Source organism: Pseudorasbora parva, chromosome 10 (assembly GCF_024679245.1).
Source record: "Pseudorasbora parva isolate DD20220531a chromosome 10, ASM2467924v1, whole genome shotgun sequence".
Taxonomy (NCBI): Eukaryota; Metazoa; Chordata; class Actinopteri; order Cypriniformes; family Gobionidae; genus Pseudorasbora; species Pseudorasbora parva.
In genome coordinates this window covers 31733535-31749553 of record NC_090181.1, presented here as the reverse complement: position 1 = coordinate 31749553, position 16019 = coordinate 31733535, and the positions used below count along the sequence as shown (strand labels likewise).

Below are 16019 nucleotides of genomic sequence, written 5' to 3'. Positions count from 1 at the left end.
GGGGGATACGATGAATAAGCTCAAGTCCCAAAAAGTTGCCGTGTTCCTTTAACATTCTACGGTCCGTATTTCTCGCTGCTTTTCTACAGTTGAAGTCAAAATAGAACTCGCAAACTCCTTTTCTATAGTGCAAGGGATTGTGGGCAATATGAACCCAAAAACATATCATATTTGGGGTTGGTATGTTATTTTTAAAATGTTTTTGAAAGCAGTCTCATTCTTACCAAGCAGCAATAATCAATTGTAATATTGTAAAATATAATTATAATTTAAAATACCAGTTTTCTATCTGAATATATTTTAAGCTGCATTTTCAGAATCATCACACCAGTATTCAGTGTCACATGATCATTCCAATATGCTATGTGGCCATCAGAGAACACTTATTAATTAATATTAATAATATGATAATAATAATATATTAAAGTATTAAACAGCTGCTTAATGTTTTTGTGAACATCGTGACACTTTTTCAGGATTTATCTGAATTCAGGATCTGATGAATGGAAAGTTCAAAGGAGCAGCGTTTGTTTGAAATAGAAATCTTTTGTAACACTAAAAATGTATTTACTTTTTATCCATTGAATTCATCCTTACTGAATAAAAGCATTATTTTCCTTCTTTCAAAAAATAAAAGTCTTACTGACCCCAAACTTTTGAATAATAGTGTATACCAGAAGTTGCGTTACTTCTGGGTGCTTTCAAATACTTTTTTGACTTTCTATGATCTTGTAAATTCATATTACCTAGTATTAATACCTCATATATGACAATTAATAACACCTAATATAGCAGACTCCATAGTGTGCCTAGTAGAGTAAATAGGATAGCAGCCTTAGGTTAAAGAACAGCCATGTGACTAAACCAGAACATGATAGAACATCTTTAACACGCCTTGTTTCTCTTATAAAGTTCACAATCTAGATTTTCCAGAGACATGATGTTTATGTGTTCACCAGGCGGTGCTGATTTGAGGGTCATTTCTTTACCTCTTCTTTATAATGCTCACTGCTTTCTGCCATCACTTTATCTCTCTCTCTCTCTCTCTCTCTCTCTCTCTCTCTCTCTCTCTCTCTCTCTCTCTCTCTCTCTCTCTCTCTCTCTCTCTCTCTCTCTCTCTCTCTCTCTCTCTCTCTCTCTCTCTCTCTCTCTCTCTCTCTCTCTCTCTCTCTCTTCCTCTCTTGTCTTTCTCTTCCCTAACATCTCCTGTGTTCCTCCATCACTCCTTATCTCTCTCTGCCCCATTTCCCTTCTCTCTCTCCGTGTTGTTGTCATTCTTCTTTTTTTCTCTCTGGGTGTGTGTGTGCGTGGTCTGTAGCTCTGCGTAGTTGCTCTACGGGGGACAGTCTGCTGTCCTCAGCCTTTATCCGCAGTGCTAAAAGCGCACCTGTCCTGATCCACCCCGTACACCCTCTCCTGCCTGATTCTGTCCTCACTCCCCTAGCTGACGAGCTGTCAGGTAGAGCCCTCTACGCCCGTATCGGCACTCTCGCCTCTGACTGCGTCCTGGCCTATGGATGTGCATGGATATGTATGTGTGCTCACTTCCTGTAGTTAGCAGCACCATCCTGCCACTTTTATTATTGTATGTGTAAAGTGGTTTTCATTTAATAATCCTGAATGTTTTTCATGCGTTTAATGTGGAAGATTCCCTACTCATTCATCATTGCTTTAAAGCATCATGCACTTGTGCAGTTGTTTTCTGATAGGATGAATCTCAAGACAAATATTACGAAAGGATTTCGTAATTTCGAAAAGAACCCTGTTTTTTTCCAACCTGGAAATTTTGGGAATTACAGAAGTGTACTTTTTTATTTAAATCAATAAAATATAATTGAAAATGTTCTACACCATTTATTTTGTCAATAAAAATTTTTGGATTGTGTTTTTTGGGCTTTAAAAACTATAATTATTTATTACTTGTTTAATTATTTGTTAATTAAGTTCTTATCACAAACTAACAATAAACAGCAATTTTACAACTTTTATTAAGTTAATGCTAACTAACAAATATATATATATATATATATATATATATATATATATATATATATATATATATATATATATATATATATATATATAATATATATATATATATATATATATATATATATATATTTTTTTTTTTTTTTTAATTAATTAAATTCAATTTGACTATTTAAAAAATATATATATATTTTATTTGATTTTGGTTTGAAATATGACCCAGACATATTTCTTTGTATGCATACAGTCCTGCATGTATGTTTATCTTGATTTTTTTCCTCGTCTTTGTGAATGTACAGTATTATCTTTCTTGCATCACCTTTCATTCAGTATAAGCCCTCTTCACACCCAGAACTTTTGAGAAAAAATACCCTCTACGGGCCTTGTCTGCATTTTCCTCATCATCCCGTTTATCTGAATTCTTTAGGAGAATGTAATGCAAATGTAATCACTCATGTATGTGTTTTAAAGAGTGTTTAGCTGTCTTTTTGCTTGTGATCAGATATGCTTAGTTTAATCTTTGAGTTTCAGTTGTAAATTTCATCTGGATTTCATTGTGTTTTATGCATGCATGTATTTTTTTAATATTTTTTTTGCATGTAAAATGTGGCCACAGTGGATCAGTTAATATGATAATACTTTCTAGGTCCTTTTATCACTTTTAGGCATCTGAATTGTTAAGACTTGTTGCTTAACTTGTGTCATTAAGATAATAGTACTGACCATAATAATGTATAAACACTCTTGCATCCATGCTGATTGTTGCATATCTGCTCGTGTTCAGACCTGGAGGAACCTCCCATGGTCCAGCGTGGGCCACGGATCCGGCACTGCTCTCAGAGCGAGGAGACCCCGTCATCCGAGGTGTTTTCCGTCTCCGGTGAGCTGGAGCAGCCCCCTCTCCCCCGCAGCAGCAGTGCCTCTGACATCATGGAGCCTTTCATCGCAGAACGGGTCAAAGGTGCACTTCCTGTCTCTGACAGTCCCTCTCACTCCTCCCACTTTACCACCACTACTTCTGAGTCCCCCCACAGTTCCCTGACCCCACACCAGCTTACTGACCCACACCAAATCCCCGACAGCCAGGTGTCCCTGGAGGTGGGCGAAAGCATTTATGACCATCTCTGCCAGATGCCAGGGCAGCAGCCCCCCTTTATCCCCGACTGGTCCTGTCCGGCCGCGGCCTTGACCGGTCAAACTGAGGGCGAAGGGGAGGAGGATGTCTTCAGCGCTTTTAGGGAGTTTTGTAGCAAGGAGCATGTGAAAGTCGAAGCAGGAGCAAATAACAAGCAGGTGCAGTTTGAGGGAAGTGGGGATTGGGCGCTAGAATGGGATAAAGAGATGGAGCAAAGTGAGAAGAGTTTTTATAAATGCTTAGAGGAGTGCGACTGGGATTTGAGTGATAGTACGCAGCCAGTAGAGTGCAGCAAAGTCCCACAGCTACACAGACAGAACGCCACAGACAGGGCAAGCGAGAGCGAGCTTAGTCCGCAAGCTTCCCAGTTTGCACTGAGGCCCAAGCTGTCCCATCCTGACCCCAAAAAATGCCACAGCGGTGGGGTCCATGTCAGCTTCCGCCCATCCACAGAGTCTGTGCAGTTTCACAACCCTCTGGACCCCAAAGAGGCACACTGGAAGACCCGACTTCGCCGACTTGGCCACTTCAGCAGCCACTCGGTAGGGGCGAGCGGGGCAGCAGCAAAGGGCGTGGGGGAGGGGGTCACCTGTTGCGAAGCAGTTGAACGCGATAGAGGCTCCATCAGCGGGGCTAGACGTGGCCGACTTGGCCGTCCGACTCTTCGCCCACGGGGATCCCGCTCTAGGTCTCAAGAGTCAGGTTGCAGCCCCTCACGGCAGCAGCAGGCGCTTTTGGGCGGTGTGTATAAGTCTATGGTCCATGCTCTCTCCAAACCCAAGGCCCAGGCGGCGTCGCCCCAGCGTCAAGGCAAAGCACCCGCCACTGAGGCTCATCTGAAGGACCTGTACTCTCACGTAATGGGCTATTTTGGAAGAAAAACATCAGGTGAGGACTTGGAAGTCAACATGGAAGACATGAAAAATGTGACCAAAGCGCCTGTGCATTTTCCCTTTTTTCTATCTTTTCTTGTGACTGTTTGATTTTTGCTGAATGTGGATTGAATTGAAGCCTCTTTTTGTATTTTCTTTTAAAGTAGCTCCAAATTCCAAAAAAAAAAAAAAAGACTCCCAAAAGGCCAACAGCCCTCCCACCTGTGGGATGGCTTCCCCTCCTCCTCGAGCTTCTGGGACCTAATCTCTGCTGCCCCTCTTCCCTGGATGCTGCATGCGACCTCATGCCTACCTCCCCGCCCTCTGTCAATCTCTCACACACATACACGCACACACATACACATTCATAGAAACACCAATGATCTTTAATATAACCTAATGTTATGTCTTTTAATCTATATAATTGTTAATAATGTCATTTTAAAATGTGTAGTACGCCCTAAAAAATGATAATTCTGTCATCTTTTATATCCTCATGTTGTTTTCTGAGTGTTCTTATCAGTAATGGGAACTTACGAAGTCTTTCTTAGTCATACAATAGGGCTTGTGCAATATTCACGGATTTTGAGGATAATGTGTTTTGTATACATACACATATTCGTACATATTCTTCATATTCTGTGTGGTGGTTAATTTTCCGTAATTGTTTTAAGGACATTAGACATTGACACATTGAAGACCACTGATTTCTTCATAAATGAAGCAAATGACTCTTTATGAATGAATCATTTATGAATGAATCATTAAAACCATAATTCATTGAATATCGTAACTTCTATGTGTTGCTCTGATATATGTAATGGGCATACTCAATAATTTCAGCTTGCACATCATCAAAACAACAATTATGATGATATCGTTGACAATATATATTGCAAACCCCTACTTGTATGATCCTTTGTTTTTAATTTTTGAAGCTCAACAGTTTTCCATTGTGGAAAAGGTCACTCTAAACTTAATGCAATACATCATGTTTTGAGTTATACAGGAACAACATAAGGGTGCATATATGATGACAGAATTTTCATTTAAGAGTGATCAAACCCTTTAACAGTATACATAGTTGCAGTGTTTTTATGGCCAGTAGTGGGCAGCACTATCCCTCTGAAAGTGGGCTGTTTTCCTAACTAAAGTCTATAGTTTGTGTTACTGTGTTAAAAGCTTGCCGGCTTGTCTGTAGTGTAGTAGCAGGCATCATCTCTTAGAATGCCTCCTGTGTACAGTTCAGTTCTGCAAGCTATTAGTTAATCAGGGCCTTCATGACTTAAACACAGCTTGTAGTCTACACTAACAAGACTTCTATGATTATCCAATGCCCAAAGTCACTGCCCCACTGTGCATCGTACCAAGAGAGCTGTCGTGTCCGTATGATTTGTTTTTAACCAGTGGCTCCCTAACCCTTTGCTTTGGGATGCTGTGGGTTGCTCCTCTAACATACTCACTGCTGTCTCACTTTAACCCCAGTCAATATAAAGGCTCACTAACTCCTAGGTTTGGACTTCATGGGTTTGCTCTGTCTCTCTCTCTGTCTGTCTCTGTTCGGGGACTGCATGGACTGTGAGTAACTGCATTGCTTCACTGGATGGAATCAGTTTTGTGGTTGGCTTCCATTAAAGATTTTGTTTTCTTTTTTTGTGTTCTGGTTTAGCGTCTTATGAGTTTAATGTCAAAGGTTTTTGATTGTGTTTAAAGGGCAATAGTGTCGAGTTTCATTCGCTCAGTTTATCACTACAAACTATTTTATGTTCATGTTGATGCTTAATGGAGGTTCAAGCATGCTGTCACTGTGTTGGTGAAACAAGATTACGATTTTAGCGTGATATGAAAAACATTCACTTCCGTTCAAAAGCTTGGGGTCAGTAAGATTTGATCAACTGACAGTAAAGCCATTTGTAATGTTACAAAATATTTATATTTCATGTAAATTCTGTTCTTTTGAACTTTGTTCATCAGAGAATCCTGAAAAATGTGGTTTCCTATTCAACTGTTTAACTTTGATAAGAATAAGAAATGTTTCTTGAATACCAAATCAGCATATTAGAATGATTTCTGAATGATGTAACACTGAAGACTGTGATTATCAGTGATCCTGAAAATTCAGCTTTGTCACCAGGAATAAAACTTTTTGAATGTTATTTTTCAATTTTAATAATTCACTATATTATGGTTTTACTGTATTTTTGATCAAATAAATGCTTCAGCATTGGTGAGGATAAGAGACTTATAAATCATTACAAAAAAAATCTTACCAACCTCAAACCTTTGACCAGTAGTGTACATACATGCATGCTTTCCTCCAAAAGTGATTTATAAGATATATTTTATTTATTGAATGTGAACAGGTTGCAATTGTCAAAAAAGTAAATGAATACAAATTATATCAGAGGCTAATGTCAAGCACGAGCAAAAAACGTAACTGCACTGTTGTCCTTTAATAAAATTGTGTTTATTTACTCACTCTCCACAAACTCGTATAAACTAAATCATAATTATATATTTAAGAGACAGACACCACTACAAAGAGGGAGTCAGTCAGTATATGCCACTCTACTTGGTCATCTGTTTTTACACACACACTTTTTGTGAAGTCTCTGTAAAATTACTGATGTCATTCTGTGCCTGTTGTCTTAGCCAATAAAGATGAGCTGACGCCGAAGATGAGGCCCATGTCCAACGATGCCGGCAGCAGCAACGCTAATGTCAGTGACCTCATGGACGAGTTCATCCAGGAGAGACTGAGGGCCAGAGGCACTTCTGTATGTCTATACATACATTCAGCATGCATAGTGTCTAAAACGACATCTAGTTAAAGGGATAGCTTGAGTATGTGCTTTAAGATTGAACTGCTCAGATGGTTGGAAAATTACAAAATTAGCATATGACAGAGGGTATGATTAATTATCTTGGTTGCATTCATTTCTGTGTAATAAATCACACTAAATGATTCCATTCAAATGACAGCCCTCATAATATTTATACACTACACTAACTAAAAGTGTCACATTTCTGGATTAAATGTATAATCCAGTTTTCCATTCTGGTCCTGATAATGTGGTTTAACACAGGTTCTGTTAATTATCTGAACAAGAATTTAAATATATGTATTAAATAGGGCTGTCAAACGATTAATTTGCATATACATTATATATATATATATATATATATATATATATATATATATATGGCTGTCATTTTAATATATATATTATTATATTCTTGTTCATACGTACACACTAACACACACACACACACACACACACATAATGTAAGAGTGCGTGTGTACTGTGTATAATTATGATATATATTTGAATACACACATGCATGTATATACATACTGTATATACATGTATAATAAATTCTTATATATAAATATTTTATGTATACATAACACTTTTTTCTTAAACATATACATGCGTGTTGTGTGTATTTATATATACTTCATAATTATTCCCAGTACACACATTATGTAAAAACAAACTTATTTTGGATGTGATCAATCAAAATGAATTGCTTTACAGCACTAGTATTAAACAAATAAATATAACTTATAAATGATTTAATATAATTTATTCAAATGCATGTCAGAGGGCATGCTTAATTATTTTCTATATAATTCATGTCTTTATAATTCATCTCACTAAATGATTACATCAAATTGTCAGCCTTCATAATCATTATAAACAAATTAAAATATGCGGTTTATAATAGTGTTTGGCTCTACAAACCTAATGCAGTATTCAGTTACTAAATACTGCAATAATTTCAACTAGTGTAAATAATCCAATTTTTGATTTTATGATATGATTTTCGTATGTTCTTTTTAGGTTATGACGAGGCGTGGAAGCAGCCCTGGAAGTCTGGAGATCCCCAAAGATCTACCAGAGCTCTTGAACCGCCAGAACGCCACACGCCCTGCAGACGACCCCGGTGTGCCCTCTGAGTGGACCTCCCCAGCCAGCGCCAGTGGAAGTGACCTCATAAGCTCTGACAGCCAATCAGATTCCTTCAATGCTTTCCAATATGACAGCAAGTTTGAAAGTAAGTGGATCAGAGTAGTTTAGCTTGAGTTGAAAAAGGCAAGTCAGTATTGACTGTGCTTTGAGAGAGGCTGGATATATACATGTACATACTTCTGTGCAGATTTCAGCTTCCCCCCCGAGACGTGCGCTCTGGCCTCTGTCGATCAGGATAGTTTGGGTGGAGCTGGCCAGACCGCAGAGGAACAGGAGCTTTCCAGTCTAACAACACTCCACATCGACTCCGAGACCAGCAGCCTCAGTCAGCACGGCCTGTCTGCTGACACGGTCACCATTACTGGTACACTCCCTCTCACTCGCATACAAAATGGTGTCAGTGGCTGGTAACTGAAAGGTTGTTGGTTTGCATAACTTTAAGCAACTATCTAAAGGTGTAACAAAAATCTTAATTACCATTTTATACTATACAGCCTTATTTGATTATGAAGGCAACGACTTAACCCTCATCCTTCCCTCGGGACCCGAAACTAATTTTTAAAACAATTGTAGTGTTCATCTGTGTTACCCAAGACCCTAGGACATTTGTTGTACTTGAACCACAAATACACAAATATTGTTAAGAGTAAAAGATCCCTCCCTACTGGGTCAATTTGACCCTTTGATAGGGATGAATGGAATGCTTCAGTCAGTACATATAGAAAACCTAAAAATACTCAAAATTCAAGCTTAAAATGCTGTATTATCTACATGTGTATCTGAATGCATACTGAAGACCCAGCGGAACAACTCATTTGCTCCATAGAGCTACGAGGCCATCTAGTGGGAATGCAATATGTTTTTTTTTTTTTCCACAAGAGTTCGGCAAAGACACTATTTTGGGCTATTTTTGATATTTTGAGCTGAATTAAAGCTACACTGTGTAACTTTTTTAGTTTATTCTTAGCTAAAAACACTTAGTTCTTTCAAAAATATATGTGCTCATTAATGTATATTTACTTCTTTCAAGTAATAAAGTATTTTCGTAAGATTATAATCTGCCATTGAAAATACATACAGGTGAGGGGTTCGAATGCTGGTCGCCACGTTGCCCCTCCATCTTGAAAGTACATTAGCCAAAGAGGGACATACCCGTAAATCAAAGCTTCGCTTTTCGCGTTTTAACACGCGATGGCAGTCATGAACAAGGTCGAACTGGAAGCCATGTTAATCTTGGACTAAATCGGCCATTTAAAACGAAATCAGAATTGAGAGTAACTAATATTCACTGGATTGTCATATACCTTTACACCGCTAGATGGGGGGAAATATCACATAGTGTAGCTTTAAAAGGGGTTATGCATGAAATTTTGAGGGTTTTTTTTATTTAAGTTGAAAGAATGTGAAAAAAATGTGCAATATTTTAATCCAAATTTGGGTCAAATATTGACAAACCCAACAGATGGGTAAACAAATGTCATTAAAAATGTTTACCCAACAGCCTGGTTAAAACCAGACCAGTCTCAGTAGTAACTAAAAAATATAAATTAGCCGTAAGTTTTCTGGGTTTTCCCAGAAAAGGTTTTGTACTTATTTGACCCAAATTTGGGTTAAAACAACCCAGCATTTTTTGAACAAATAACTTACGCTGAACGACATGTCAATTGTGGTTGCATTGCAAGTAACACAAAGAATGTGAACTGATACCAAACGCAATTTCAGTGAAGACGAGCAGCGATCAGAAATGCGTTATGCTGTAACAGGCAAATGTTTTAACATCAGCAGCGGTTCCCTCAGGCAATTAACCCAGATTGCTTCCATTTTGATCGCATACCATACTTCACTTCACATCAGCCTTATTTTCAAGCACACTAGAGTATTCTTTGGTAAACCCAAAACTATCCAAACTAGCCTAACCAACAATAAATTCTGAAAGTTTCTTTGGAAAAAAGCATCTGCTACATTCCTGAACTGATGTGCTTGATATTTCTTCAGGTTCTGAGAGCGCATCTCCAATGCATTCTCTGGGAGGTTCCCGATCACAGACACCGTCCCCTGCCACGCTGACCGCTGAACATGTCCAGCATAAAGACCTGCAGCTGGATGAGAAAATGCACCACTCTGTGCTGCAGACCCCTGATGACCTCGGTAATGTACAGACATACTTGGCTAAGGATGTGCAAGCTAGTAGACTATCTGTTGCATCTTTGACTTTGTAATGACCATGCTGTATTGCACTGTTAAGAAACCAGCGAGTTTCCGACCGAGGACTGCAGTGTGATGGCTGGCGGCACTCTGACCGGGTGGCACGCTGACGTCGCCACAGTGATGTGGAGGAGAATGCTAGGCATTCTGGGAGACGTCAACTCCATCAAGGACCCCGAGATCCACGCACAGGTCTTTGACTACCTCTGCGAACTCTGGCAGAACCTGGCCAAGGTGAACACACACACGAGTTCTTTAGAGTGCTTTGAAAGGATGATTTACAGTGCAGTTACTAATCAAATTCCAGTTGAAGAAACGTCCTTGTGTCTCTGTTTTTTCTGTCTCTGTAGATCAGAGACAATCTCGGGATCTCCCTTGACAACCAGTCGTCTCCACCGCCACCAGATCTGATTCCACCTCTGCGGATTCTGACTCCCTGGCTTTTCAAAGTGAGTTTATAAATATTTCATCTTTTTAATGTTAATCAGAGATTACGTTGACTATTACACATATTTTATTACTTGCTTGTAAAAACTTTGACCACATTTCAAATCAATCAATCAATCAATCAATCTATCTATCTATCTATCTATCTATCTATCTATCTATCTATCTATCTATCTATCTATCTATCTATCTATCTATCTATCTATCTATCTATCTATCTGTCTGTCTGTCTGTCTGTCTGTCTGTCTGTCTGTCTGTCTGTCTGTCTGTCTGTCTGTCTGTCTGTCTGTCTGTCTGTCTGTCTGTCTGTCTGTCTGTCTGTCATCTATCTGTTGTTCTATATTTCATTCTATTTATCATTCTGTCTCTCTTGTCTGTCTGTCGTTCAATCTATCGTTCAGTCTGTCTGTTTGTCTATCTGTCTGTCTACCGTTCCATCTGTCTGTCTGTCTATCTGTCTGTCATTCTATCTATCTGGTTCTCTCTATTGTTCTGTATATTGTTATATCTGTATATCTATGTATATCTATCATTCGTTCTATTTCTGTTGTTCTGTATATCTATCATCCGTTCTATCTATCTGTCTATTTATCTGTCTGTTGATCTTTTGTGTGTTTGTTCTTTCGATAGTTCTGTCAATTGTTTTTGTTCTATCTATCGCTCTATCTTTCTGTCTATCATTCGTTCTGTCATTAGTTATTTTTATTTGTCTGTTGTTTATCATTTGTTGTCTATTGTTCTGTCTGTCTGTCTGTCTGTTGTTCGTTTTTTGATTGTTTGTTCTATCTATCTATCTATCTTTCTGTAATTCTATTAATCTGTTGTTCTTTGTATTGTTCCATCTATTCAACCTAATTTTCATTCTATTGTTCATTCTATTTTAGTCTGTTTATTTACTTTGCAACTTCACTCATAATGAGATTAATAAAATATAGATATGTTTATCTGTCTATCTGGTGCTTCAGTGCTGTGTCACAACGTTTCATAAAAGTAGTTCTCTGTGATCCAGGATTCTATCATAAATGTTTTTTGTTTTTTTTGCTGTCTGCCAACAGGCCACTATGTTGGGCGAACGATACAAGCAGGGGAAACTCCATGCCTATAAGCTCATCTGTAGGATCATGAAGAGGAGACAGGACGTTTCACCCAACTCTGACTTCCTCACGCACTTCTACAACATCATGCACTGCGGCCTGCTTCACCAAGATCAGGTGTGTTTGCGTGTACCTGGTGACCCTGTGGGTTGACAACTTTGTACAAAACGTTTGTGTTAACCTTCTCTTTGTCTCGCAGGACATTGTGAACACAATCATTAAGCACTGCTCACCACGTTTCTTCTCTATTGGACTTCCGGGAGCCACTATGCTCATCCTGGACTTCATCGTGGCAGCGAGCCGTGTAACTGCCTGCTCTTCCCTCAATGTAAGAAACCACCAAACTGCTTCCAGACATCACTGCCCCTACGCTTGCCAACATCTATGCAGATGTGCTATCAAATGTCACATCTGAGGTCTTGAGATGTAAAATAAGTCTCTGATGTCCCCAGAGTGTGTATGCAACGATTTAGCTCATAATACCCCATAGATAATATTATATAGCGTGTTAAAATTGCCACTTTTGGGGGGTGAGCAGAAACGTGCAGTTTTCGTGTTTGTCCCTTTAAAATTAAATCAGCTCCTGCACTGGCCAAAGAAGACGGAGTTTCAAGAGCTCTTTCTTTGGTGTCAGGAGTCAGGACGCTTTATAATGTTAAAAATTGCGAATACATGCTGCATGGAGATGGAACATCTACAGTCTTGTTCAAAATAATAGCAGTACAATGTGACTAACCAGAATAATCAAGGTTTTTCGTATTTTTTTTTTATTGCTACGTGGCAAACAAGTTACCAGTAGGTTCAGTAGATTCTCAGAAAACAAACAAGACCCAGCATTCATGATATGCACGCTCTTAAGGCTGTGCAATTGGGCAATTAGTTGAATTAGTTGAAAGGGGTGTGTTCAAAAAAATAGCAGTGTGGCATCCAATCACTGAGGTCATCAATTTTGTGAAGAAACAGGTGTGAATCAGGTGGCCCCTATTTAAGGATGAAGCCAACACTTGTTGAACATGCATTTGAAAGCTGAGGAAAATGGGTCGTTCAAGACATTGTTCAGAAGAACAGCGTACTTTGATTAAAAAGTTGATTAGAGAGGGGAAAACCTATAAAGAGGTGCAAAAAATGATAGGCTGTTCAGCTAAAATGATCTCCAATGCCTTAAAATGGAGAGCAAAACCAGAGAGACGTGGAAGAAAACGGAAGACAACCATCAAAATGGATAGAAGAATAACCAGAATGGCAAAGGCTCAGCCAATGATCACCTCCAGGATGATCAAAGACAGTCTGGAGTTACCTGTAAGTACTGTGACAGTTAGAAGACGTCTGTGTGAAGCTAATCTATTTTCAAGAATCCCCCGCAAAGTCCCTCTGTTAAAAAAAAGGCATGTGCAGAAGAGGTTACAATTTGCCAAAGAACACATCAACTGGCCTAAAGAGAAATGGAGGAACATTTTGTGGACTGATGAGAGTAAAATTGTTCTTTTTGGGTCCAAGGGCCACAGGCAGTTTGTGAGACGACCCCCAAACTCTGAATTCAAGCCACAGTACACATCATGATATGGGCATGTTTCTCCTACTATGGTGTTGGGCCTATTTATGGCATACCAGGGATCATGGATCAGTTTGCATATGTTAAAATACTTGAAGAGGTCATGTTGCCCTATGCTGAAGAGGACATGCCCTTGAAACGGTTGTTTCAACAAGACAATGACCCAAAACACACTAGTAAACGGGCAAAGTCTTGGTTCCAAACCAACAAAATTAATGTTATGGAGTGGCCAGCCCAATCTCCAGACCTTAATCCAATTGAGAACTTGTGGGGTGATATCAAAAATGCTGTTTCTGAAGCAAAACCAAGAAATGTGAATGAATTGTGGAATGTTGTTAAAGAATCATGGAGTGGAATAACAGCTGAGAGGTGCCACAAGTTGGTTGACTCCATGCCACACAGATGTCAAGCAGTTTTAAAAAACTGTGGTCATACAACTAAATATTAGTTTAGTGATTCACAGGATTGCTAAATCCCAGAAAGAAAAAAAATGTTTGTACAAAATAGTTTTGAGTTTGTACAGTCAAAGGTAGACACTGCTATTTTTTTGAACACACCCCTTTCAACTAATTGCCCAATTGCACAGCCTTAAGAGCGTGCATATCATGAATGCTGGGTCTTGTTTGTTTTCTGAGAATCTACTGAACCTACTGGTAACTTGTTTGCCACGTAGCAATAAAAAAATATACTAAAAACCTTGATTATTCTGGTTAGTCACATTGTACTGCTATTATTTTGAACAAGACTGTATATTTCAATTTAATTATGGTTATAACTTGTGTTGTCTTCTTGCTTTTATCCACTATATTAGTACACGCCTTGTACCGGACCCCATCCGAATGATGGCTAAAACTTTACCAATAAGTTTTGACGTTTATTGTACGTCACACGAAATATGAAGTGTCTGTGTTCACTCCAGAACATCACTGTAAGAGCTAAATAAAACAGTGCAAGTGAGCATTAAATTACTATCCATAAACTCTCTCTTCTTAATTTATCATCAACATATCTAGCGAAGTACACAGAAACACTAGTTACAATTAACAGAATACAAATATATACAGACCTTATTCCTTTTCAGGTGGTGCTTAATAAACTGGTACACTTTATATTCGTAAATCAATTCCGATGAACTGTAATAAAGTGTGTGCTCTTGCTTTTATTATTGCCGTATACTACAAGTACATTTCACTACAAAGGGCAAGTATTTATAAGGCACATATAAAACACAGACAATGACTATAAATGTACCAATTTATATTGTTTGTGCTAGATTAAATGAAAATACAAAAGCATCGTTAGCCAAAAGCATTATTAGTTTCATTGTTATCAACATAGTTAGAGTCTGTGTTTCCCGAAATCATCGTTCGAACGAACATCCATAAACATCATCACAAACGTGAGTGGTTGCAACGATAGCTCTCGATCTGTGCAGCATTGTCTTGTTTGCATGTGGACTTAATAAATCCTTATCTTGAGCAAAATAAAGCAAGCTGACATTCAGTACGATCATACATTTTATTTTGAATTCATACAAATGTCATTCATGTCTTTTAGTTTGTCAATGCACCTTTTTTGAAGAGCGCGTGTGTGTAAATTAAGAATTACGAGATTTTGAACGAATCTGGAAATAGAGCAAAATAACGGAGAAAAAAAGAGAATTAGTCCTCAGATGTCATGTCTATAATTTATAGTAAAAAAATCTAGCATGAATTCGATCTCAAGCTAATTCATTAAAAGCAGTTATTACTCCACCACCTGAGTGACATTAACACACCCCAGCCCGTTACAGCTTGCAGCCACATATGTCGTTGATGTTCTTTAACGGATGAGATCCTGTGGAAATCCTGAAAAACATGACTCCGCAACTGGTGCGATTTTCACAGTTCACGATGCAAGTAGGCATTTTTTTTCTTGACGAGAAATTCTCTGGTTAAAATACAATTCAATGGGATGGAATGAACTTTCTGACCCCGACATGCGCAATGCGAACTGCGAATTTTCCTGTGACGTCACCCGTGAAGGGGTCTATAGAAATCCATTCAAAAAGCAGTCGGGTGTAAAATGATGTGTGCAGACATAAACTATTTTAAGTATATGGGTGGGGGGATTACCTTAAAAAATCTTCAGCGGCTCTGATGTCAGGAGTACATGGAGACTGTTATGTTCACTCTTGCATCCAACAACAAAACACCTCAATCGCTTATTAAACATTCTTGTCGCTACATCTGCTGGAAAAAAATGGCGGACTGTGTGCAACTCGCTCAGAACGGGGTCTATTACCTTTGCTAATACGGCAGTGTCTGTCAACAGTCTTGGGCGGGGCCTGTAAAAAGTGATGCCACTTTGGCAGGAATCTGCAAACGGCTTGTTCTGAGACACTGCTTATGATTTATTGGAATAAAAAAAAAAAAAGGAGTGGTGGATTTTTATCATAGGGTGGCTGTGTACACACACTGCTGACACACTTATGTTCAAACATCATGTAAAAGTAAATTTTGCACAAAAGGTGCCCTTTAACTTTGAGCTGTTGTTAATTGCTTTTGTCTTTCTCTCTTTCCCAGGCTCCACGGGTAGAGGCTCAGATCTTGTTGGGCTCCCTGGTGTGCCTCCCAAACTTGTACAACGAACTTCCTGCACTGCACCCTACAACAGCCGAAATCATCATGACGAAATTCACGGATGTCAAGGTATTCTTTTGTGTAAATATAATTAAAAAAAATATTTAAAAAAATGCTTGCCTCAGGGCTC

General features: G+C 38.7%; 1 protein-coding gene across 8 annotated transcripts in view; it reads left to right on the top strand.

Moving 5' to 3' along the window:
• The window catches only part of ralgapa1 (Ral GTPase activating protein catalytic subunit alpha 1), a 117591-nt gene that overhangs the window by 50068 nt on the left and 51504 nt on the right, over positions 1–16019 (top strand). For 3 of the 8 annotated variants that reach the window (XM_067455873.1, XM_067455874.1, XM_067455876.1), the window contains exons 17-27: positions 1319–1459; positions 2774–2950; positions 6649–6773; positions 7842–8055; positions 8158–8334; positions 9966–10118; positions 10216–10409; positions 10526–10624; positions 11678–11833; positions 11916–12044; positions 15833–15958. In XM_067455873.1, coding sequence (XP_067311974.1) covers positions 1319–1459; positions 2774–2950; positions 6649–6773; positions 7842–8055; positions 8158–8334; positions 9966–10118; positions 10216–10409; positions 10526–10624; positions 11678–11833; positions 11916–12044; positions 15833–15958 — 1691 coding nt within the window. Of the gene's footprint in view, positions 1–1318; positions 1460–2773; positions 4013–6648; positions 6774–7841; positions 8056–8157; positions 8335–9965; positions 10119–10215; positions 10410–10525; positions 10625–11677; positions 11834–11915; positions 12045–15832; positions 15959–16019 lie in introns of all 8 variants that reach the window. The other 5 variants (XM_067455875.1, XM_067455877.1, XM_067455878.1 and 2 more) reach the window with 2 other exon arrangements.